Source organism: Mesocricetus auratus, unplaced genomic scaffold (assembly GCF_017639785.1).
Source record: "Mesocricetus auratus isolate SY011 unplaced genomic scaffold, BCM_Maur_2.0 Super-Scaffold_100021, whole genome shotgun sequence".
Taxonomy (NCBI): Eukaryota; Metazoa; Chordata; class Mammalia; order Rodentia; family Cricetidae; genus Mesocricetus; species Mesocricetus auratus.
Genome location: NW_024429202.1, coordinates 26,449,405 through 26,476,043, shown reverse-complemented (window position 1 = coordinate 26,476,043; position 26,639 = coordinate 26,449,405). Strand labels below are relative to the sequence as shown.

General features: G+C 44.2%; 1 protein-coding gene across 18 annotated transcripts in view; it reads right to left on the bottom strand.

Moving 5' to 3' along the window:
* Positions 1 to 26,639, bottom strand: part of Dst (dystonin) — a 400,220-nt gene that overhangs the window by 290,541 nt on the left and 83,040 nt on the right. For 11 of the 18 annotated variants that reach the window (XM_040729463.1, XM_040729445.1, XM_040729449.1 and 8 more), the window contains exon 4: positions 11,869 to 12,076. In XM_040729463.1, coding sequence (XP_040585397.1) covers positions 11,869 to 12,076 — 208 coding nt within the window. Of the gene's footprint in view, positions 1 to 5,776; positions 6,124 to 11,868; positions 12,077 to 12,299; positions 12,430 to 26,639 lie in introns of those variants that run through there. The other 7 variants (XM_040729459.1, XM_040729460.1, XM_040729462.1 and 4 more) reach the window with 4 other exon arrangements.

Sequence of the window (26,639 nt, the reverse complement as noted above, 5' to 3'; positions counted from 1 at the left end):
ATGATCTTGTGTCAAGCTGACCTAAACTAACCAGCATATCACTACAGCATAAGGACTCAGCTCCACTTGAAATACCTCTGTAACCCCTGTGCGGGGGAGGCCAGACACAATAGATTTCTGGAGCTTACTAGCCAGCCAGTAGCGTAGCTGAATACAAGAGAATACAAGGTAGATAGCACCAGAGGATGCCCCGCCCTCCACACACATGCTCAGAAACACAGGGGCTATATAACGACAACACTCAAGAGTAGGGGGAAGGGGACTATTTGTTCAATCATTTGAAGAAAGGATGCTGGACCTCAACAAATGCCTGACTTCCTCTTTGGAAGCAGGGAAAACATAATCACAGGATTACTGAGAGCTGAGAAATGGACACAGGAGTCCGTCCTATTCTTGTCTTCCAAGTCCTTGCAGCATTCATGTGTGTCAGGGAGGTACCTGGGTTCTTTAATTCATAAGAAGGCATAAAAGTCAAGCCAGCTTCCCTTTGCAGAGCTTTTGTGGGCTAGAAAGTTAGGAACTGTGCTGCAGCTCTCCCTTTTCATACTCAGCTACGGAATTAAAAGCAAGTGAACAGACAGCCTAGACACTCCATCTGTGTGCAGTTTGCATGACTTCAGATGTTTTCGTAATCTCCAATTTCATGAGGAGGCTTTGGTCCAACACTCAAGCTCCTCACACAGCCCAGCTCCTGGGACCCACCAGACTCCAAGGCAGAAATACAAAAGCTTCACTGCCTCACTGTAAAACAATGAGACAAGAAATTGTCCTTATCACTTCCCCTCATTGTCACTACTGCCCAAGCAAAATTGCTGGGCCAGAATTAAGCATCCCCAAACAGTCCAAATGTAAACAAAGAACCTAAAAGTTCTTAAAAGCGTGAAGCTTTAAAGGACCTGGGTACGTATGTTGAGATCACTGTTCAATTGGAACAAAAGAAACAAAAACAAGTCAGTGTGACAGTGGAAGTTCAAAGTTCAATTCATTAATCGTATCTAACAGGTCCTTACATTCCTCAGCTGATCCACACTTCTCACATTGTACAGCAATAGATAAGTTCTCTGGCCAATTCAAATACTCATTACTCAGTAGAAATTACACTTTAATCCACGTTATAACATTTCATTTCGTTTTAAAAATACTAAGAGTTCAGCAATGCTTTCTTATCTCCCCACAACCTTTGCTGAAGTGTAATGCACTGTGTTACGGCAGTTAACATGGAGCCAAACTTCAAGTTTCCAATTTAGCACAGACATTTTATCCTGTGTACCAGAGACTGCCGGTTGTAAAACGCCAGCCGCCATTCTTTCTTTATTCTGTACAAGTATAACTTCAATTGTGTTCATGGCACTAGATTAATTCAGTCAAAACAATAAAAAACATCCTACATTTTCTTACTTTTGGATAGGGGTGGCAGGCAGATGAAACTGAGTCAGGGCGGGCTGGAAGAGTAGCTATATTGTAACTATCAAATGATCACATAATAGGCTCTAGGTGGCCAAGTAGCAAGAGACAAGTCTGTGTCCCTTCTGGCAAATGGAGATATTTGTAGCCCTGCCTGGCCTGCCATGAAGCTCTTGGTACCTAAAGGGAGGTGGGGGTGGGGGTGGGATCTATTTAGTTAAGTAAGCACTATCATCTACTGTTTTTCAGGAACAGCTAATCTCAAGGAACACTCAACAAATTAAACCTGTTTTTAACAAAACCCAGACTAACACCAACTCAGTGTTACACTGTCATTTGAGGCATAAAGTTCACTTGTTACATAACTGTATGCCACGAACATAGCATGAACACAGGAAATCTGAAATCAAGGTTTGCAGAATCCCAAAGCCATCTGAGAATACTAAGCAAGATCATCACAGAATGCGCTGTACATGGCAGAGTACTTCCCATCATGATTGCCCTAACATTCACCTTACTGGAGTACCAGAACTGGGCTCCAGAAAAAAGATGTTTGCCCATCACATGTCTCTGTAAGATGTCATAACTAAACTGGAAACTACTGTACTCTTGTTTCCTTCTGTCACTATGAACACGGCAATTATAGAAATACCTGGGGAAGACAGAAAACCTCACCTATGGTCCAAATTATAAAAGGTTGTCTTGGCAATACTGTAGGTAAGTAACCAAACCATCCAACAATTTTCACAGAAATAATGCTCGCACTGTAGTTGTGTGGGGACAAGAAGACACTGGAAGAACCAGCATCACGTCAGACCAAGAAACTAACATTTTCAAATTAATTCTCAATCAGCCTGGCAAGACGTCTCAGCTGACAGCAACAAGCCTGAGTTTGATCTCCAGAACCTGCATAAAAAGCCAGATCTAAGAGGAGTTGGAGGATGGGAAAGAGTATGGCAAAAATACCTTGTATGAGCTGGGTGGTAATAGAACATGCCTTTAATCCCAGCACTTGGGAGGCAGAGGCAGGGGGATCTCTGAGTTCAAGGCCAGCCTGGTCTACAGAGGGAGTTCCAGGATAGCCAGGGATACACAATGTAGTAAGAATTACATTGTAATGAAAGTCTTTAAAAATAAACAAAAATATAGACAGACAGACAGACAGACAGACAGACAGACAGACAGACAGACAGACAAGAAACTAGATGCCATACACATATCTGTGACCCAGTGCTCCTATGGGGCAACGGTAGGCAGACAAGAGAAAGCCCAGAAACTCAGCCGACCAGCTAGCCAGGAGTAGGCGGCACAGCACACTGGGAGTGCTTGCCTCCACAGGGTGGAAGAAAAAACTTTGCCTCCCCAAAGCTGTCCTCTGACACTCACACCTCCACACACAGGACAGACACAAATACACACTGCACGAATACTCACACACATGCATACACACATCACACAATTAAGTATAAAAACATAATAAAATATGATTCACATTAGTATTTTCACACTTAACATCATATAAGGTATCTGTGTTAGGAAAACACGATCAATGTCAACTGAACAGCAAGCAGCACTCCACAGATTAATGTGACAGATAGCTAAATAGTCATATGTAACATCAACTTCACTATACTTGAGAAGATGAGATCACACTATCTTTTATACTAAGCTACTAAAAATATTGTGTATCATACAGGGAATACACTGGATAATTTCCTATAAAAAGAAAGGTGCTGACATGGGCAATTTTAAACATAAACAATATTAAGGAGTTATGTTACATTTTTTAAATGCCTTTATTCACTCTGATTTGTTACCGAATAAATAACCCAATTTTAAATTCTGGAATATTTTAACCTGGAACATTTTGAATATGTATCTATTTTACAAATAGCCAGATGAGAATATGATCCAAAACATGGCACCCTACTTTGTAGCAAATAAATCCTTGTGTTATTCTAGTTCAGTAAACAGTTGCCTATTTTTACTCTGACTTAAAGGACCAAAGCCATACACAAGAATAGAGCACACCATGAAAATCAAGGGCTCGCTGCCCATTGCCTTTGTCTCCGGGGGGCCTGGTATAAAGTCTGCCTGGCATGAAGGCTGCATGAGGGCTCTGCCCGGCAGAGCTCTCAACTTCCAAACCTAATACTTGTAATTCCTAATGTTATAGATTACTGTAATTCTATATTTTGACAACAGGTTCATTTTGAATTTGCTCCAGTTGACTCTACCACTTACACTACTCAACAGCTGGGCAGATACTCGGCAACCCAGTGACACTGCGGAGAACAGCAAATGCACTCTGTAACCAGGGACTTCGACTGAAATCAATCAAAATAACCTCTCTTCAAACCGGAACCTACAATGTGTTGAACAATGCGTTATTTCAGAAAACTGAACTTGGAAAGTTTTGCAAACTGGCACTCCCTATTCAAAGCAGACAATTCTTTTCTGATTAGATCAGCCCCTATAGCCAGCCATTGGGATAATAAGTGCTGTAGTGAAGTCATCGTTATTGGTCACTGATGGGAAATCAAAACTGGCTTCCAAACACATCAGGAAACAATGGGTTCTCCAGGTCTCCAGCTTTTCATAGAATACACTGGCCAACAAGCTTCTTTTCCTCTCCAAGACTAAGTGAAATTCAGAACATCTGTACAGCCAAATGCAATTTGATGATCTAAGCATTTCAAAACCACAAAGAGTGAGGGAAATACTCCCCCCTTGATTTCTGTCTGTGAAATCTTGGGCAAAATGTCCTAGGAAATTTATGTTTGAGTGCATTACTGGCAGTAATATTAGCATCAAAATGAAGTAATGAGAGATGCACAGTGATCACATATACTTAATTTTCTGTTATTTACTAGCTTAAATGAGACAAGTTCTTAAACAAGGTCCGTTTCCTTAAGACTGGCCAAAATCAACATTCCAGTTATTTGTTTTTCAGTCACCTGAGATTACCCACGCATCACTGATGTTGAACTTGACCGGCGAAAAAAAAACTTAAAAGTTGCATTTTTTCCTAAGTATAAGGCATATGCATTGTAGCCCTTCTTATTTTTTTCTGAAACTACACAGTTTCCAAGCCTATATTACAATAGTTCTCATTTTTAATTTTCTGGAGATAATCAAGGAAGAACATAATTTTAGATGAAAAACCAGAAGTAAACCTCAGTACATCATATATACAAGCAAATGCCCAGAAATGGACGAGCTTAAAATATCACTGCACTTGCTCTGAGTGGTATTATCCACAATAGAGCTTTGGCACAAAGGAATTCCAGTTGTGTTTACAAAATGATATGCGAAGTCTAAGAATCCCAGTTTCAGAACACATTCTAGAGAGGGGGATAAAACATAAGGAAGACTCTGAGCTATAGGGAGCTTGAAAATTCTGTTAGCCAGCTTAAGGTTTAGATTAGTAACAGAAAACTATATACATTTTACTTAACTTACAGAAATCTAATTACTAACCCCAAAGCAAATATTCAAGAATTGCACTTGGGTTCATCATATGAAACACCACTATTCGCTATTAATATTTACACACATCTGTGAATCATCACAAACATGTGAATGTGAAGCGTATCTGGAAGTCGCAATAACATCGGTCTAGGCATAATTAAAAATACATTTCAGGAGACATAAAGCCTCAGCATGGGAAAGTACAATTTCTCTTTTAGCTAGCATATTTAACTTTAAAGTCAAAGCAATCGTAACACTTGGATATCCACGATAATCAAGTTAGCACAAAATTTCCTGTACCTAAACAATCATCAGAAACGCGTCTCAAAATAGACTTCTTTACGTTTAAATATACAACCAACTCTCTGACTAGTCTTCTATTTATCGTGATATGAAATAATTTTGGACTGCCTCAGTTAGAGTATAATCACAAGTGATAACTTTTTCAAATGACTACAATTTTTCGAGAAAAGTGATGTGGTGGGGGGGGGGGTGTGCTCAATACAAGAACCTGTATAGGTTGGCCAAGCCTGTGCCAGGCAGGACCAGCCAAGCTTGGAAATCTCACAGAGAAGTAATGGCATCCACCCTCCCAGGAAGAATTATGGCTATGCTTGGTGCTTAAGAGCTTCTACAAAGGGAAAGAAGACGCAAAGTGCTTCTTGGAAACAGACCTCCCCCGCCCTCCATTCCACCGCCTACCCTTAGGGCGTCTCCGAACCCTCTCCCACCCAGCTCTGCTCTGGGGTACAGGATTTCATCCAGAGCACCTGGCGGTCCCCAGGGCTGGTTCCCGCTGCTGTTTACTTGTGCCCACACGGGGGTGGCTCTGATTTGGGAAAGGTAAAACGGTTCCCATGGGCCCTTCCCCTTCACGCAGCCCATCACAGGGACCTCGTACCTTTGTACCTCTCCAGGACGTCCTCGTAGGCCTGGAGGTACTCCTGCTCCTCCACGTACAGGTAGGCAGCAGGGGACAGGTACCCCGCCATGCTGGGGTCCGGGGGGCTGGCCGCGCCCGTGGGCCCGTGACCCGGGAGGAGGCGTCAGAAAACCCAGGCTGGAGGGACAGCGCGGAGGCAGGCCCGGGGCAGCGTCCCCAGGGAAGGCTTCGGGTGGCCACGGGCGGTGGCGTGGAGCAGGGAGCCTCCTGACCCTGCGCCCCGGGCCGCGGCGCTGCGGAGGACAGCGCTGCCCCGCCGGGATGCGCCGCACTTCTGCGGCATCTCCCGGCTGCGCCGCAGACGCCCGACCGGGAGGAGGAGCAGCAGTGCTAGGCTCGGCACCGCCCTCCGGCCCGCCCACCGCCCGCTGCTGGTCCCAGTGCGGTTTCTATTTGGGACCCACAACAGGTGCAGAGGAAACAAAGCCCCGGGTCTTGTCCCTACTGAAGGGACTGGAGGGTCTACCCTTGGAAGGGCCATAGTCGATCATGTTTTAAGTACTTTCCCCAGCCCATCTTAGGGCATCAGAGAACCAGGTCACTGTAACAGGGCACGAAGGGGACGGACCCGCGTCCTGAGGACGCCCGGACCTGGCAGCCTTCGGAGGTGGCAGAGCCCATCAGGGCCTGACAGCGCCAGCGCCGCCAGGGTCAGAGCTGCTGTAGACCAGCCGGCGGCCCCTCCCTTCTGCCCCCCAGAGCCTGCCGGCGCATCTGCTGCTGCTCTAGGAGGAACTGTCCATTCACCAGTCCAGATTACTGTCACCTCCCTCCTTCCTCCTATTTTTCACTGCACATAATACCAGTATCCACTGAGCAAAGTGGATATAGTTCTCTTAAATTTGGCACGTCATAGGCTAAAATAAGCAACTTTAAAGGCCCCCAAGATGAACTGGTACTAGGCATGTAAATGGTTTTCAAAACACTGACTGGAGTCCAGCAGCTGTGGATGCAATATTGCATCCTCACTGTGGGTCACCAGCAAGTAACTGATTCTCTTCACGGGGCAAGGAAGAGATGGTAACTAAATAAATGGGTTTTTTTAGTGGCAACTACCTCTATGTCCATGCCTAGAAAATCCACTCAATAACCATCTCAATATATGACATTGCTCTCTAAATCTTCCATCCCTTATTTCCTCCTTTTGTGTCTACTGGTCTCTCCACACTTGACTCTTTCCTCTTTGTTGGTGTTTAATGTTGTGGAATTGAAACCATTTTCTATCAACTCTACATGAGGATGAAATATGCTTGAAAAGTGATTACTATTAGAATCAGGGCAGGCAACTCCTACTCAGTAACTGACCTGCTTTTATTTCCCCCAAATATAGCTAGACTTCATCTCTCTTCTCTAGCTTGGTCACTGGTCTATGATCTGAGTTTGATCACTGCACATAAATAAAACTCAATATGCTGTTCATGTGGACATTAGTTTATGCAGTAACCCTGGGACAGCTTCTTGAAATGAAGAGTTAGCCATGAATTCCCACTGACACACCTCATCTATACAGATGGGCCTCTCTGAACCCTTCACAGAATAAGGCCATAGAGTCTTCATCAGAAATGACACCCAGTTTTATGAATATAGTCTGCACATGTTTTAGTGTTTTTTAAACTGTCCATTTAAAAAGCCAAACAAAAGTAGTATCTGGGGTCCAACCTTTGCCCCAAGCATTCTTTTTTTTTCAAGACAGGGTTTCTCTGTGGCTTTGGAGGCTATCCTGGAACTAACTCTTAATAGACCAGACTAGTCTCGAACTCACAGAGATCCATCTGCCTCTGCCTTCCGAGTGCTGGGAGCCCCAAGCATTCTTGAAAGCATAACAGTTGGGTGGATATGCTAGTAATAACAGTATAATCCTCAGGGAAGCAATAAGAGCATAGCAACAAAGAGCCTGGCTTTGGAGTCGAGACTGTCTGAATCCAGATCCTAACTGATGGCCTTGGGATGCTTCTACTCACTGATGGAATTTATGAACGGAGAAAAATCAGTTCCTGTTATATGGGCTGCTTGCAGGCCTCATGAGATGTATTTGTACCTGTTTATAAGACACCTCACTATGCACATAGCTATCACTTATTTATAGAGTATATTCCATGTTGCAAAATGTTTTACGTTTTCTAATTCTATTTTACATGTCTCTATCTATCCTGTTTATCACCACAGTCATGACCCTTCAATTAAGAAACTAGAGCTAAGAAAAGTTCAGTAATGTCCAGCTAAAACACAGCTAGAGACAGGCATGGTGGTGTACATTTATAATCCTGGCATTGGAGACTGGAGGCAAGGATATCAGAATTCATGGTCAGCCTCAGCACACTGACAGAAACTTGTGCTGAATGAGAGCCTGTCTCCCATGAAACAGCAACAACGAACTCGGTGACAGCAGCAGAGGAGGAATTAAATCCAAACTTTCCTACATTCAGAATATGACCCTCTAATTCAGTGCCTCTCGACCGTTCCTGATGCTGCAGCCTTTCATACAGCTCCTCATGCTGTGGTGACCCCCAGCCATAACATTATTTCATTGCTACTTCATGACTATAATTTTGCTACTGTTAGGAACCCTAATGTAAATGCCTGATATGCAGGATATATGATATGCAACCCCTAAAGGGGTCAAGAGTCACAGGTTGCAGACCACTGCTCCAATTAGCCAATCCTAACTTCTAAAATGCTCCTTTTAAAGCAACATTATCACTGAAGAACCATATACCTTTACAGGTAATTTCAAGATGGAAAACCCAAATAACAATACCCTACAGCTAAGGACAGCAGATCTGTATTATTCACATAAAAAACGCATTTATACAGTGTTTGTTACAAAGCCCCCCTCCTTACCTATTATTCAATCTCACAATGATCCTCAGAAAGAGAAAGTGAATTCCTGTAACTTCACATTTTAATACAATGAAGCCACAGTAAATAATAAAGTTCCCCCTTCTTTCAGTGCTATGCATCAAACCAAGGCCTTGGGCAACCAAGGTAAGTGCTCCACCACTGTGTTATCTGTAGATAAAGTATCAAAAACACATCGTCATCACCAGTGACTTCCTAAAACACACGCCTGATTACATTACTACACTCCTTTAGAACCTTTCAGACACTTGCCACTGTGTGGAGCAGGAGCATCCCCAGGGCTCAATACTGCAGGCCAGCAGCAATGTGGCTTCTACCATTCCTTGCAATCCCTATGCTTAGCTCCACATGGCACTTGCAGTTCACCTTTTAAACAAGTTCCCTATCTTTGTTCATGAAGTTCCATCCCTTTGAAGTGGCCTTCCCTGTCACCCTACCAAGCTCTTTTGATCTCAGATCAAGTGGTACTTCCTCTCAACACCCTTACAGGAGCCTCCCACATCTCCCTTCTCCCCAAGGTTAATTAGACTCCTCCGGGCTCTTTTAACACTAGGTGCGGCCAGCCATGACAGCTAATCTCTCGAAGCATGCTGTAACTGTCTAATTCATATTAACTGTGGCTGTTCTGTGCTCTACTATGGAAACTCGCTAAGCATGTGCTAACTACACATGAATTAAGTCCATGTGGCTTTCTGACTCAAGGGACATTTCACAAACAACTCTACTTCAATGGCCTTGAAAATACATATACTAAGCTCTTACCTCTTTCACTACTAAATGAGCACCACAAACTTCTCACCATTCTTGAACAGCACTCCACCTTTCACAAGCAGTTAATTTCAAAGAAGAGCTGAGTTTCAGGGAGAATGTAAGATGTGTTGTAAAATTAGAAGTGGAAGTTTTATCAACGTGTTTGTAAACTATTCTTATCACCTGGTTCCCTAAGATAGGATATACTTTCGTTGCACTGGGTTAACAGTGGCCAATCTGCTATATAATATGCATGAGACTCCTAATTTAGACACACAAGGGGTTAAACAGACATTGTGGACTGGCCTCCAACTCTGTCCACCATGTGGGATTATCATTATGATTTGTATAGCAAACATGTAATTTACCAACATTTTAAAAAGCAGCAATATGCCTCTACACTTCCACACTGTTCACTGTTCATTTTATTTTACCCGACCTTTGAAGAATCTGTGTGATTTAGGAAGTAGACACTTCGCAGTAACCCACCTGAAATGAAACTCAGTCATCTTACAATGAACAGCACTGGCCTCCGCCCTCAGGTCTGCAGTACCCTCGGCACCACTACTATCCCCAACCCCTCCATGCCTTCTCTACCTACAGCGCTCACTGGTGGGTAAGAGCAACTCCCGTGACGCATGCCTGGAAACATGTTCTGCAGTTTATATAATCACGTTACCACTGACAAACACCTACCCTGCTTCTATCTCGTAAGCTCACTCTTCACTACACAAACAAATATCCACCTCCTGCAAAAACTACAGTGCCGGGTGTGGTGGTGCATGACTTTGATCCCAGTATTCTAGAGGCAGAAGCCAGCAGATCCCTAAGAGTTTGATGCCAGCCTGACAGACATAAAGAGTGCCAGGGCAGCCGGGGCTATACAGAGAGCCCCTATCTCAGACAGATAGACAGACAGACACACACACACACACACACAAATGCAAGGACACACAAAAACTAAAACAACAACAGAGCTACACAGAATAGGCACCCTGTTTTGATGCCCTAAGCTTGCCACAGGCCCAACAGCTTGCACACACCTTCCCTTCACCCATGTTCTCCTTTTGCTGAGCCAAAAGTCTGAGTCCAGTGTTGTCCCTCCTCTCCTGTGAGTGTTGGAGCTGCAGGGGGCTTTCAACAAGGCAGAGGCAGGCCTGATGACTAGACACTTACTGACAGGAGGGTAGTGAGAGCCAAGGCCCAAACCACCCTGCTGTCTCTTGGCCTCCAGCTGCCATCCTCCCCCCTCCCCTTCCCCTTCCTGCTCCTTCCCTCCTCTGCACAGGCTGGGTAATACCAGCCAGCATCTCACAACAGAAGCCAAAAGAAGCTCAGGGTTGTTGCCCCAGACTACAGAGTGACTGGCCAGGCTGTTTGTTTTTCTTATAATCAAAAACTCCTACTGGGGGACCCTACGGAGACTCTAGGCAGCCGTGATGGCTGAAGACAAAGCCCAATTTTGCATTACCTAGGAAGCAAAAGCAAAAGAAACTAAGAGAGCAAAGCCCCCAACTCCTGCCTAGTTACAAGTGGGGACAGGGGAGGGAAGGAGGCCTGAACATCTGGCCTTTGGCCTTTGGCCTTTGTAAGTGAATCTCCAGAGAGAACCCAGTCCATCCTGCCCTATTACCATTTCCAAGAAGAAAAGGAAAAAAAAACTGTTAAAGGAATGCAGAACTGTCCACCGGGAAGCCGCTCTCCTGCAGACCATACATATGCACAAGCCCCATGGGAACTCACAGGCCTGAAAGCTGCTTGCCTTGGTGTTCTCAGTTTTCAGCTATGTAAAACAAGCTATCCCTCTGGTTCCGCTTGTATGGCCTGCAAGGGAACACCCCACCGCACAGGGCAGAAAAACACTGGCATCGCCCCATGCGTTATTTAACCCAGAGTACATGATGGCTCCTCACAAACCCTGAGAACACAAAGCACCTATGGCCACATGATGCTCACAAAAAAAGCTACATTAAAAAAAAAAAAAGACATCCAAATTGCTGGGTTGTGCTCTGCATCCTAGGCACCAAAAAAACCAAGAGACTTGAGTTAGACCTGCATAGCTCAGTGCCCTTGGGCATAAAAAAATGAAAACGGAGGCTATCCTCCTACAGCTTCCAGCAAAATACTCCAGAAAGTCAAGGATATTAGTACTCTCAGGTTGCCTTGATGGCTAGTGTGCATCAACAGCAAAGTTCAACACAGATACCTGTAAATATCTGCTTGCTTTTAGAATCTATCGATTCATCCAACCAGAAAGCAAAGCCAAACAGCTTAGTCACCAGTGCAGGCAGGCAAAACGCTCCGTGAAGTAAACATGGCCATTTCCTCCCCCACCTGAGACAAATTTCTATCCAGTGCATCAGCTAGCAGATACAGCGCCAGGGAACAGATGGGTGAATTCCTGTCACCCCTACCTCCACTCCATCCCCTCCCCCACTTACCTGCGATCCGGAGCACAGCCCTCTCGGCCGGGTCCAGCACCGAGCCCCCTTGAATCTTTCTTTTGGACCTCTCGTGTTTAGGCAAATTCCAGGGTAAGGTGTCTCCAGGAGCTGGAGATGCTGAGCCAGATTTCTGGCTGAAATCATCCTCATCAGAAAAATCCGCAGAGGAGGACATGGAGCAGCGGTAGGATGCGTTCCCGGAGCTCTACGGAGGATGACACAGGAAAAGCGTTAGCGACAGAACGCTCACAAATGATCCTTGCTCACAAACCATCATCGATTACCGTAACTCCGTCCCCTCCCAGCCTCCAAACTGCTCGGTCCCCCACAGAACGAACACACCACACACACACACACACACACACACACACACACACACACACACACACACACACACACACACACACACAACGAACTCAAGGGCTCACCATATTTTCTTGGCCAAATCTGCTCCAATACAAACAATAAGTAAGCAGTTCCAATACATGAAGACCAGAAGGAAGAAGTGTGTGGCCTGCGCTCCAGCCACCAGCTCAACAAATGACTGACCCAACAATGAAGCCAGAATCAACAGCCTTCCTGTGACCAATCTATAGTATCTGGCTCCCCCACCAGGACAGGAGAAACATTTTCCATTGCTAGCCTTCTGGTTAATTCATTAAAGCAACTAACTTTAAGTTTCAAAAACAAAGCACAAACGCAGGATGTCGGGTCCCACTGCCTTTCCGTTTCAAGCCGCCTAGTCTCGGGAACCTCCTTTTAACCAGTTTTGAGCCCTGTGTCCTCTTTATTCAATTTTCCGCATGAGGCTGAAGCAGGTTCCCAGAAAAGGGCGAGGAGGGAGGGAGGGCTGATTCTGAGAAGAGCCCTTTCTTAAGACTGGGAGAGCACAAAAGCCTGTTTTCAAAAGCCGAAGGCAACGCCAATAAACAAACATCTGAACTCAGTTTAGAGTTCTTGAGATAATTTAAACTTCCAGCAGGGAACAACTGCCAATAATGCAAATGAGAAGGACACAGTGCAGGGACAGGGAGCCGAGTTCTTAGCTGCAGAATAAGATAAGAAACCCAGGCTTTTACCAAAAATACTTCGCCTGGAGGTTATTACCCCGGATTGAGCAGGAGCCTGGTGTCCTCAGGCTCATATTTTTCACAAGAAGGCACACTGGTGTTATTCCCTCTTTTTTTTTTTTTTAATAGGATTGTGTCTGTGACTATTTAGACAAGCCTGCAGCTCAGGGAGGAAAAAGATGCCGAATATCAGTGCTGTGAACTGGATTAAAAATTCTAAAAAGCATCGAAGGGAAGTCTTCATTTGCCTCTTTGCTGAGGCTCAAGGTAAAGATGCCAAACTAGCATAGCTTGAATTCCTCGAGATGAAAGTTGTAGCTATGGAATCCCAAGCAGCAAGCTGCATGCGGAAATCAGCTCAGTGATGCAAAAACACTGGGAACTATAGCACCAATGGGCTGTGTGAGCAACATCCAAAGCACTGGCACAGGACTTGTGAAACAGACTATAACCGAATCAGGACCACTGACTGACCTTATCCCCATCCATTCAAACCACAGCTGTTCAAGGCCAAAGCTATTATTGTAAAAGTTCATAGATCCCTACAAAATGAGGCATGCTGAGATTTATTTAATTTACATTTACTTTCCTACCAATATTAAGAGAGTAAGCAAACTTGAGGAAAGTAAATGAATCAACTTGAATTTCTGTATATTAAACGGCAGTCCATAGAGTTGTGTGTGGCATTTGGCTGTTTTCAACCTAATTTCTTTCCCCAAGCTTTTATGAAAATTCAACTTGAGTTATCTGAAGTTTGCTGTTGGTGAGATCTAAAGGGAAGGGTGACATTCTTAAGGACATTTAGGGAGTACTGGGGTTCGGTTCTTTGATTGACTTGTGTTCCTCAAAATGGCTTTTTACTAGTCCTTTCTTAAAGCTATCCTTTATCTTTGAGACTATATTTTAATGACACCAGTAATTTGTTAGTCTGTCCTGGGCTGGGAAAAATAACTGTTCCTTCCCAAAAAGCACTGGTTATTGATTTTTCCAGAGTAAATTTTTTTAATGGTTAGAGTCTCAGCTGACTCAACAACAAAATGTGATTTATGCCATGACACCAACACTATTAATCACCTAAAGCCAGATGGGAACAGTTACTACCCTGGACCCAAGGGTGTTGACTGGCACAGCCTTTAATCTGGCCATGTCATTGATAACTAGATAAGAGAGAACAGTAAGAAAGAATATTCAAGGCCATGTCTTTCAACAGTTTACTATAGGAACATACAGACCACACACATTTATACCAGACATGTTTAAAGCAGTAGTGTCCCTCCTTGTCTACAGGGCTCAAGCCTTTTACGTTAGAGTATTACACTTTTCACACACACACACACACACACACACACACAAATCACTTTTAGAATTGGAGATACACTCTACAAAATTAAAGCCCATCTGAAAGCTGAAAACTGAGGCTACATTCAAAGAAGGCTACTTCAAAGTGGAGAGCTCATACCAATTTTTATATTGCTTATTGATCTGTAATGACTTTCCGAATCATGTCACTATCTTGGGGCTGGAGAGAATAGTATGAGAACACTACTGTGTTTTATTTGTTTGGAGAAAAGTAAACAGTTCTCTGACCCAAACACTAGAGCCTGACCTTTGATGAGGGCTTAAAACACTGGGACAAAGGAAAAAGGCTCCTATGAATATCAAAAGCCCCAGGTTCCTATTTCTTATTCTACTGGTTGTCTAAAGATTGACTCCTATCAAAACGCAAATATTCATGTCCATCCATAGAGGATATTATTTAAATATACTGAATCTATCCCATGGACTACTCTTCAGTATGTAACCAAAATGTTGGTCTACAGGTAACAAATATATATCATTATTATTAAACAGTGCTTATCTCTGGGTAGTGACAAAGATTAACATAATTAACATGTTTCATGTTTCTTACCATTTTTAAATTCAAAAAATTAAAGAAATCATCAAAAGGAAATGCCCAGAGAAAATATCAGACATGGAAACTATATGTTTGGGGCTCATGAGCACCACTGCAGAGTGAAAGGAGCCCACTCAAGCCTTCTTCCAGAGAAAAACAAACAATTACTCAGAAACCTCGCTAGCAAATGTATAGGATTCTCTGGCCTCCTGACCCTGGGGTTAGGACTCCAATTCACACCACCCTCTGTCATCACCATTTGCTGATAACAAGGGAAACAGGAACTAGTTCACCAGAAAGGGAAGGGCATTTGGGTTGTGAAGACAAAGCTGACATTTTGTCTCCCCACTCCGCCACTCCCCCTCCTCCATAAATGGATGCTCACTCTGTATGCATGGTGAGTGAACAAATAAAAACATTAGGCTGTGATAAACCAAACAACCCTGCACTGGGTCTTCTACATCCTGGGGTATTAAACCATTTTATCAATTAAATTAGATCACTAAAAGATTCACTCTATCTTTCCTGATAGCCAGTTCATTTACATGGTACAAAAACAGCCCGAATCTTCTAATGCCAAGAGATAACTACATAATGTGACATTTTTAAATGAACAATAACTTTTTAATTGAAGTCCCAGGACAGAATCTGTGACATGGACAGTGAGACTGCCTAACTGGGTATGGCCTGGCCAGGAAATTGTCTGGGCACTGGGTACCCTCTAAAGGCAATGGGAAACAAGCCCAAAGATAAGGCTTTTGTTAAAGAGCCAGACATTCAGAGTCACACAGATTGAAGAATATACGTTCACTGGCCCACAAACTCATTATCAATCCACATGTCTACACATGTATGCTTCTAGATTAATTTTTTTAAATAAAAGAAGTCTTACACAAATCCTGATTATGGGCCATTTTACAAGATGGCTGTCATAGATTCTGCAAAACAATCCATAGCACAAAACATACTTCCTAAAAAGAAGGGACTCTTCAGGATGGAAACAGACAAAGGAGCCACCAAATTTTGTGTGTGTGTGTGTGTGTGAGAGAGAGAGAGAGAGAGAGAGAGAGAGAGAGAGAGAGAGAGAGAGAGGAACCTTGATTGAACTTTGCATTCTTTAAAAGGAAAGACAGAAGGGGAGAAAGAAATGAAAAGAGAAAAGAAAAGAGGCAGCTAAAAACATATCCTAGGAAGAACTGGGAAAAATCTAAATACGAGTCATGGTGGCTTATCAGATATATTAGGACTGTAACTTTCTAAGCTGTGGCAGTAATGTCTGTAATTATTTTTAATTGAAATAAACAGAACTAGTCACTCTGATGGTAGAATCACTACCCTTGTTTCAGGGGAGGGTTCCAAACAAAGAATTGAGGGGAACTATGTAATAAAGTCTTTAGTTGTCTTTTCTGGAGAGGGAAGTTAGGAACTGAACCTAGAGTCTTGCCCTTGTGAGACAAGACAAGTACTCGACCACTGAGCTACATCCTTGATGCTATTAAGCAGAGTTTCACTCAGTCTGACCTTGGCTTAGCCAAGTTCAGGGTGCTCTCCAAACCCATGATCATCCTGCCTCAGACCCCAAATGCTGGGGGATTGCAGGTATTTGACACCACACCCCCCTGCTCTTTCTCATAAGTAAGTACCAAAAATTAGCTTCCTCTTGCTTTAAGGCTTAAAAGTAACATCCCCTTTATAAAGATACATTTTCTTTATCTGTCCATCCACTGGTGAGCACTGTAGTTGATTCTACATCTTGGCTAGTATGTTTGATGTGCAAGGAATTGCAAAATTAACTGAAGTTCCTGTTAAAAGCATAGCTTCAAACTCAAGACAGGCTTGGCTTTCTTTCTTCCAGTTCAACCAGCATATTGCACCCAGATGCACCTTTTTTTTTTTTTTTTTTTTTTTTTTTTTGGTTTTTATGAGACAGGGTTTCTCTGTATTGTTTTGGAGGCTGTCAGTCCAGCCCGGCCTCGAATTCACAGAGATCCACCTGCCTCTGCCTCGCGAGTGCTGGGATTAAAGGTGTGCACCACCACCGTCCGGCCACCTTTCTCTTTTTTAAAGATTTATTTATTATGTATGCAGTGGTCTTCCTGCATGCCAGTAGAGGGCACCAGCTCTCATTATAGATGGTTATGAGTCACCATGTGGTTGCTGTGAATTGAACTCAGGACCTCTAGAAGAACAATCAGTGCTCTTAACCTTTGAGCCATCTCTCCAGCCCCAGAAGCATCATTTATTGGGTGACTCTAATCACTAGATTAAACTTTTCACTCACTGGCTGATTATTTGAAACAACAACCCAAAACAAAAAGATTTTTAGGGGAACTTGAACTTCTCAACCGCATTCACTCTACTATTACAAGGTAGAGCCAAGACCTCTGCTTTGCACCTGTTGACTGCAAAGCCTGTATTCTTGACCACACTGTACTTGTGTACTAGATGAAACAGAACGTGCTCAAATCCCTCGCAGATCTTCCCACGTATTTGCAGGGCAGGAAAGAAGTAGTTTGTGGTCCACCTGGACTATATAGCAAGAATTACCTCAGAAGACGAAGGTATGGAAATACAAACACCAAGGGCTAGTTTGTATTTAAGTATCTAAAAATAGGCTTTTTGCAAGAAGAACATTTTAAATAATTTACCAAAGAGAAAGGCAAATATCTCTGAAAATAGCCCCACAAAACAAAAACCGAATCAGGACCACAAACTAAAATACTGAGACACTTCTGTAACCAGACAACACTAAATCTTACATTTTATGGTGATGTTTGTTTATGTCAGCCAGTCAAAACTATGTCTTACCTATCTATAGGCTCCTCCATGAAGGAATCTGAAAGGTGCCAGAAGTACAGAGGAATAAAATAGCAGACTTACAAGTATCTATCCTTAGAAATTCAGCTTCAAATGTATCTTCTGGGAATACTATAGAAATACTCATACAAGTAAGTCAATTACAAGAGAATGCTGGAATCTAACTGGACCATCAAACTGCAACATGACACACCTCTGAGAGAATACTAGCCTGTGTTGCCAAGGCTGGCAAAGGTTGATGTGTAGAGAGGTGTACTGCGGTCAGCCTGGCAGTTTTCAAAAGCAAGTTAATGGCAAATGTATAACACTAAAGAGCCCTCATATGAAAATTCAGGTGTGGAACACGTGAAGTTTTCATTCTGACATAGTCTTCACCCGGCCCTTTTCCTTTTTTTATGATACATTAGTATGAGACCCCGGTCATCAACTCAGAAATGGTGACGCCATTACATTCAGAGAGTAAAGGAAAGATGAAGGGTGGAAGGAGGCGCAATGCTAACCAACAGAATGGGAGTAGCAGTGTTGTTTTGTTTGTTTGAGACAGGGTTTCTCTGTATAGCAGCTCTAGCTGTCCTGGAACTCACTCTGTAGACCAGGCTGGCCTGTAACTCACTCTGTAGACCAGGCTGGCCTGGAACTCACAGAGATCCGCCTGCCTCTGCCTCTGAGTGCTGGGATTAAAGGTGTGAGCCACCACTGCTTGGCATCAACCTGTTTTTAATAAGAGGAGAACTATAGAGGACAGACAGAAAAAGACAAAAAGGAGACAGCTATGGAATATTTTAGTTAAGTGGATATCCAACAAACACCAGGTGACATCAAATTTCTCTTAAGTGCTGAGTCAATCTCCTCTATTATGGTAAATATCTTTAATTCCCAGGAAATGTTAGAGTACTGTATGAGACTATAGACGATGATTTGTGGTTCCCGCGAATCTCACCAACACCCACTGGCTTCCTGCTGGTTTGATTTTACCTGCATTTTCCCACCTACTCAATGTCATGAGAGAGACTTTAAATCCAAGTTCTTCATATGTGGCTATGACTCCTGTTAGGAAGAAGATACAGACTATGGTCATATCTTGTGTAGACCCTGAGGCATAAAAGCAGACTCTTTGCAGAGACCACACCCCATCTGCCACTTATGCTGTCTGATAGAAATCTGAATTTGCATACGTTATGGCAGAGTGAATATTGGATAACAGCCATGTGACCTTGAGAAAACTGCCTGGCTCCTGTGGGCTTTCATTGTTTCATTTGGGAAACAGGAAGCATAGCAGTGCTAATGTGTACAGTTGTTGTACTGGCAGAAGAAATTAACATCCTGATGGGGAAGTCCTGTGTATATGTCAATAAAGCACTGTTGGCCAATACGGGAGCAAGATAGGTGGGACTAGGAGTCCAGGAGGACTCTGGGTAGGAGAAACACAGGGAGTCATCATGTAGTTCGCCAGAGAAGTAAGATGTCCGTCCGGTAAGAGAAATACTTAGATGGGTTAAATACTTAAGTCAGAGCTAGCCAGTAAGAAACAAGCAAGGCCAACAGCTTCATAATTAATATATCGTCTTGTGTGTTATTTGGGGACTACAACACGGCAGAGCCCAGGAGACTGGCGGGGGGGGGGGGGGAACAAAGCGGCTAGCAAGGAAAAGGCATCACTCTACAACATCCTTTAATTTTTAGATATTAGGTGATGCTACCTACTCATGGTTGCTTGGTCCAAGAGTAGAAGACTGACGGCAGGGGATCAGGATGACTGGATGACTGTTGCGGTCTCTCAAGAGACACAGTCCATCGAATTTCCTTATCTGTCCTTTCTGAACTTAGGGGTTAAAATGATCTATTGTTTGGGAGTGCCCTTGTGTCTTTCCAACACATTCCTTTTTTTTTTAATTCGCTGTTTCCACTACTAGAGACAACAGCAAGACTAAATGTACCAGCACACCAGCATGTTTTAAAACTGTGGATGCTTAATTGTTCCCTGCTGACACGTAAGGAAGGCTGTGTCTTTATGGGTCCTTATGCTTCCATTTTCATTACCTGCTTTCCATAATGAAATTTCAGAAAACTGCTTTTGCTAATAGGTTTCACAAACTTATGCTCTCATTTCCAGCAGTTATTAAGTCAAGAATTACTTCTTCATTAACATACACACACTCACTCCAAACTTTTGCTCTTGCAATGAAACAAAGCCTGGAACTTTACGACTCAGGAGGCTCACTTCCCATTCAGAAGACAGAGCTGCCACACGAGCCCTAAGAAGACAGGTCTGCCACTTTAAACCACACGTGGCTGGGTCCTAGTAATCATGGCTGGGCACCAGGGGACACACTGCCTCTGAGCCAGTGTGGTGGGAAACTCAGCCTAGCTGGGATGCTGAACATTAGGCCAGTCCGACCACACATCACCACCAACCTCCCAGGGCACTCATTCTAAATCCCTTCTTCACTAACACGAAGTTTCTCCCTAAAGTCTGCCAGTCAGACCATCTCAGAGACCCAGCAAGAACAACCACGGCTGGCTCAAAGCCTCAACATCTAGAAAGGCTGCCTCGTTTCTCCATGTCTTTGCAATAGCTCTTTCTCTCATAAATTAACACAGGCGCCTCCCTTTCTGGTTGTCCCTATATGAAAGCATATGGCAGGTCAGGAAGCGGAATCTTCAGAGAGCACCTGTTTTTGTTTGTTTGTTTGTTTGTTGTTTTTACTAACCTTGATCTGTTAAGGCTGAAAATGCACAAAGAGGTGCAGGTCTCTAGATGAAAACAGATTCCCCAGTCGCCCCCCAAAAACCACAAAGGCACCCAAATCTGTGGCACCTCAATTGAGAACTTCTTAAATCCTGGGTAAGGATCCACAGAGGAAGGGATATCAGGTGACACAGAGTCAGCTTCTCAAAGGCCATAGGGGTCAGATCATAACCCAGAAGCAGCCTAAAGGTTCTATGGAGGCATTCGTGGGGAGTGGGGCAGGGAAGTCAGGCACAACCCGAAGCCACAAATGTCCCCTCCCGTTCCTTTACACTTGGACATACACTGTGAAGTGAGAGAAATGGGAACAATTTGGAAAGGCATGGGGTTCTACAAGTTCCAACTTGAGTTGAAGCCAAAACAAAATTTGGGTTTTTTGTTGTTGTTGTTGTTGTTTAAAGAAATTTGAACTGGCATATGTCATGGCAGAATGAATATTGGATAATAGCCATGTGACCTTGAGAAAATTAATATATTAATATTAATATGTCTCACACCACAGTTTCTCATTGTCTAGACCATAGCTGCTTCCCGTGCACATTAGAACCCAAGTTCTTGCAGCCTGGCTTCAGCAGGTGGGACCCATGTGCACTGAGATCCAAGGAGGAACATTTTCCAACTAGAGCTAGAAGTGCCAAGTGTCTCCTCTTTTTCTCTTCTCCTTCCCCAGTACTATTTTTCACTTTTTAAGGTTACTTTGGGGCCTGAAGATGGTTCGGCAGGTAATAGCACTTGGTGCACATGCCTGGTGACCTGAGTTTGATCCTCGGAATCTACCGGGACAGGAGGAAACCAACTCCCAAAAGTTGTCCTCTGATCTTCACATGGCAGGAGCACATGAGCGCTAATAGTAGTAGTAATTTTTAAGGTTGTTTGGAATTAATCTAAAGCCAGGAAGAAGAGAATGTATTTGTATGTTGGTCACTGCCACCTCATTACCAAGTAGTAAGGTAATTAAAGAAGGGTGATGAATCAACCAGTTTGGCAATAAACAATGAAAGCCTGAACTACATCACCGACATTAGAGATGGAAGCGAACGATGGATTTGAGAAACATTTAAAGCACAGAAAAAAAAATGGGTGGAAGGCTGGCCGAGCTGTGGCTGACATGGTAGTAAGCTAAGGGAGTTGACTATGACCAACGAGAAGGTTGGAAATTGAGCAGAAATGAGTTAGTATGAGAGCCAGAGAAGAGAGGAGAGCAAGTGGGTCCCAAGCAATTCACACAAGAAGCAGTCTGGGACTGTGGCGACTCTGACTGCTCTGGGACTGTGGTGACTCTGACTGCCTTAAGACGCAAGGTTAAGTGGACAGTTACCCCAGGAAACCTGTAGCACTGCAGCGACTGACCCACGGCAAGCTGCTGTTTATGGAAACCGCAACAGAGCAGCTTGCCAGGCTTGGACAGTCACAGCACGCTGGTGGCAGCCTCACGAGCCACTCCGTCCTTCCTTTGCCCCATTCTCATCTGTACAGAGAGCCAAGTGCGCGAAGCGTTTGTCACCTTTCTCACAAGAGTGTGTCTCAGACCGTAATGGGAGTGTTATGTTATTAATAGTCTTGCAGCAACTTATGAACCACGATATTGTTATACTTAAAAACACAAAATAGCAGTATTTCTTCTGACCTCTTACTGCCTAAAAGCAGTAGGTAACTGATCCCATTGTGCTTACAGAGAAAATTCGCTGGCTCAGTCACAGCACCCACAGCCCAGCCCTGGGATATCGCATGAGCACATACTCAGGTTTCCAGAAGTTTCCTGAGGACTACAATACAGGTGTCCTGTGCTTCTAGCATGATGTAAACAGAAGCTAAACTCACCTGAATTTCCGGGCTGCTAGCCTGCCCTACAAACTTCAGCTCTGCCATTCCCACAATCTCTTACACTAACTTTTTAAAATAAGTAAGTCTGTGGATTCACTTGTAGGTTTGCCTGTGCATATGCACACTCATGTGTGTTCAGTAACCAGTGCGTCTGATGGGCTGAACCTGGACAACTGGCTGCCCCAGGATGCCATCAGGTGTTTAGACCTCACCTCCACTCATTTTCGAGAAGCACTTGCTCCTGTTCCTATTTTTCCATTTTAGACAGTCTGCAGGGGCTTCTACCAGCCTGAGTGTGGAAGCCACAGTGCTCCGTCGCCTTAGTTAACTCCCACAAGGGAAGTTTGGCCTCTCCCTACTTGTTCACACTCTGAATGAGGACAATCACACTCTGTACTGGATATTAGACAGTATGAAAGTGACAGTATGATGAGCCTCTAATGAAGCACAACACTAAGTACGTTTCACGGCATTTCATTTGAAGATTAAAAAGATAGTATGAAACCCAGGCAAAGAACTTGGGACAACAATGATTACTGAAAAGACACCTTCAGGGCAACAGCTACACTGATGTCTTACCAAAAATCAGATGCTATGGCCTCTCAAAAGGAACACCTACTAACCTTCATTCCCCAAAATAATGTTTTTTTCCAATGCAGACTTTTGACTAACAAATTTTAAAAATCTCTCCCTTCATATCACATTGCATAGTATGGCCTTTATTCCAGCAATACCAAATCATTCTTTACATGCAAAGCTTTTATTCCTAATCATACACTAAGAAATCTGAGTCATTCATATTTGAGAGAGGTCATCAGACCTGGAAAAATACATCAATTAGAAAGAAAGGGAACCAAGGTTTGCAGAAGTAAGGAAGAATATGTTGCCTATTTCACAATTTTCCCTAGAGATACTTTTCACCAACACAAAGACAGTATCTATAAGGACCAAGTCAGTCTCTTTCCTAACGGAAACCCAGGTGGCTCAGGTCAGGAACCGCAGGAGACAAAGTACTTGTGCAGAACGGAGCACCAACTCTGAATCTGTGAGTGAACATCTCCACGATGCCCTCCCATTCACCACCCTTCATCAGCACCGCTCCCCAGGCCCAGGAACTGCAGCCTGATCTTCTCACCTGCCCCTCCCGTTCTCCAGAGAGAACATGACCTGATGTCATCTGACAGAGGCAGAAGCTCTGCCTCCACACACTGGTGCCGCCACGTCTGAACTGCTCCATTACAGTTACTCTTTCCATGCTTCCCTGCCTGTGACAGACAGGTTTGTAAAATGCACACACAAGAGCGGTAAATAAAGCCTGGATGCGCATCTTAAGCAATTAGTAACTTGTCACCAATCTCCTCCAGAGAGGAGGTGTGAACCAACTGAAAGGAATTAAAGGAAGAAAGGGCAAGGAAAGCATAATTTCTCACTGTTTTTATATAAATTCTTCTCATTAAGTAAGGAGGGCACAGTGAAAATTCTTCCTTCCAGAATGGAAACCACAGGAAGAATTCTGGGATGTGTTAAGGTGTGACAGGAAGAAGAAAGACTTCAATATGGGTGTTTTGTTTTGTTTTGTTTTTTACAGGGTTCCCATTCCCAATTCTGTCTCATACTAGCTGTGTGACTCTGGTACATATCATACCTCACAAAAATATTTGTGAACCTTGGATTGCTTATCTAAAAATGAGAATAATGTCTCCTGTCAGAGAAGTGATGCAGACCAGATTAATATGCTCAAGTGTTAAGATCAAGTCTAGCATGTGATGGGACACTTTAAATGACACCCGTCATCTTTAAAAGCTGTGTCAAAGCTGTGCATTTCATCGGGCACTCCTACACTCTCAGCTGCATGTCCTTAAGCCACCTGGGGCGGTTAGTCCCGTTATGTGTCACACAGAGACAACGGGCCACTGAAACTAGTAGGAGGGGCACACATGAGTTACACAGTGGACATTCAGCACGCAAGAGCCGCATTCTTCCTCCAACTCGCGTCTAAATTCCATCTGGTCTCCTCACTTCTTTCCTGGTCCCCAAACAGTCATTCTCACAGAAGCTAGATTGAATCTTTAAAACATAATTAAAACGACAGCCCTAGCAGACAAGAAGTCACCCAACCCCCCCCCCCCAGGCAGGCTGGCGCCACTACAATGAACAAATGCGTGATGGAGAGGTGGGAAGTGTCAGGAAAAGGGAGCGGAGCATGCGCTAGGGAAAGCCGTGAACTGGAGACGGGATGGTAGCGGTAGGTGAGAGAGAGAGCTGAGGTCTCCATGCTGCCATTGCCCAGCAGGGTTGGCGAGACAACAGCCTGGAGCTTACGCAGATGCAGACTCAGGCCCCTAACCGGCCGCCCAGCTGAGGGATGCCCCTGGCTCTGGGCAATGAAGGAGGCCTGAGATGAGGAAGGTTTCACTTTCCGGGCTGGACCGCCTCGAAGGGCCACGGTTGGTCCGTGATACCGGAGGCCACGTAGATGTTGTAGGTGTTGGTGGTTCATGCTGCTGACCCAGGACGGATGCAGGGTGGTGCCACTGGCGATGCGCTGGTGATGTCCTCAGGCTTTGTTATCTTGGTTAGACTTGCTGATGTGCGTGGCCTGTGTACCATCTGAGACCGCGTTGAGGCTCGTGGTCCATGCAGTCACCGAGGGCCATGAGTGGATCAGTGGTCCTGATATGGCCAAGGGCCATGTGATGTCTGCTACCCGTATTACCACGGAAACCCATGTGGATGCCCACTCGGGCCGCCACCTGAATCCAAGTTAATGCTCATGGGTGGGGAGAAGCCTCTCTCGGGAGAGTTAGCCCCGCCCCACTCCGACCACTTCGGGCTCTCCTCAGCAGATGGCTTCTGGTGTAAATGCTAGCTGAGAAGGACTCGTCCTCCCTTGGGGGTGGGGGGTGCCTGGCCACTAGGAATCTGACCATGTTACAGTGAGTATATGGCCAACACAAAATGAATGTGGGGAGGGGGGTAGGTCATGGAGGAGGCGGGACAGACACGGGAAAACTGGGGGGTGAGCATGATGGGCCACATGATGTGAGACTCACAAATAATCAACTAAAAATGATTTTAAAACACAATTAAAATGAATTCATAATCATCCATATGCTAAAACCCTTCTATGACTTCCCGCTTCACTGGGAAAGATCCAAAACCTGTTCTGTCACCCACAAGGCCTGGGAATCCATCCTGAAAGACCTGCTCAAGTTTGCTGGAAGTCACCCTCCCCCTCTGCTTCAGTTTACCCAGCCGGCACTTTGCATATTTCCTTCTTACTCCGCACTATCTGTCCCTCACTCAAGGAAAACTCCCCAGCCACTGCAGCTCCCACCATTCAGATCCATTCAGATACTTGTAAAAAAGGAAGAGTGGTGAGTTAATTCTCCAAACGCACCTCCACTGCCCCAAACACGGTGAACGCTCTATAAATGCTGACTTCATCAATAAGGGTGCGTTTCCTCCAGTTCCTGTTTCCTCTCCTCTCCTCTCAGTCTCTGCTGCTACATCTGCCCCGAGCTTGTCCTCGGTGGGTTAAAGCATAACTTCCATTGTCTGCCCACTTCACACCTAAGGGCTCCGAGTCATTGGCTTCTGGCACGCTTCCTGGGACTAAGGTTAAACACTGCCCCGAGTCTGGCAGCTTCCTGAAGGCCTGTACTCGTCATGTATTGGCAAAGCAACTTTGAAACTTTGAACAGGCTACTCAGGCTTTTTGAATTTCAGTTTTCTAACGTAGAAAGCAAACCTACCAGTTAAGATTAGACAAGCTAATCCCATTACTGCCTACCCCGGTGCCATTTCTAGTTAGCTCTGGAGCTTCAGGGAGCTCATAAAGTTTCCAAAAGGTCTTTGAATTAAAACCAAGAAACAATGGTGGTCACTTGCTTATACAAAGCGTTGCTCTCACGTAAGAAAAGGCTTCCTTAGTATCCAGAGCCACCTCCATCCCAGACTGCCTGATCCCTTCACTCTAATTAACAGAAAGAATTGCCTAGACTCACAGTGATTACCCGCATACTAGAAATAAATTTAAGATAATTGTGTTGCCTGCTCCACGCGCCTATAAATGCCAAAAATGATTAGATAACTTTCTAATATAAAATGTCTGAGTCTTACAAGCTAATTTTGAATGTGGCAAGGCCATTTCTTTTTAGAAAGCACATAGTTAGAATATATATTTTAACGTGCAGGTATAAGAGAATTAGGTGTGTTTAGCTAAACACAGTACGAGAACAGGAAAACGACGTGTGGAGAAGAAAGCGTGTTCAACCAGCAGGTCTTGTCATACTATGTGGCATCATTGTTCATGTTCCTTCACCTGGTTCCCTCACAGTGACAACCAAGAAACCAGTGTTTTTTTAAGGCTCCTGGACTATCCACAAAGCCTTACCTTGAAAAGCCTTTTGAT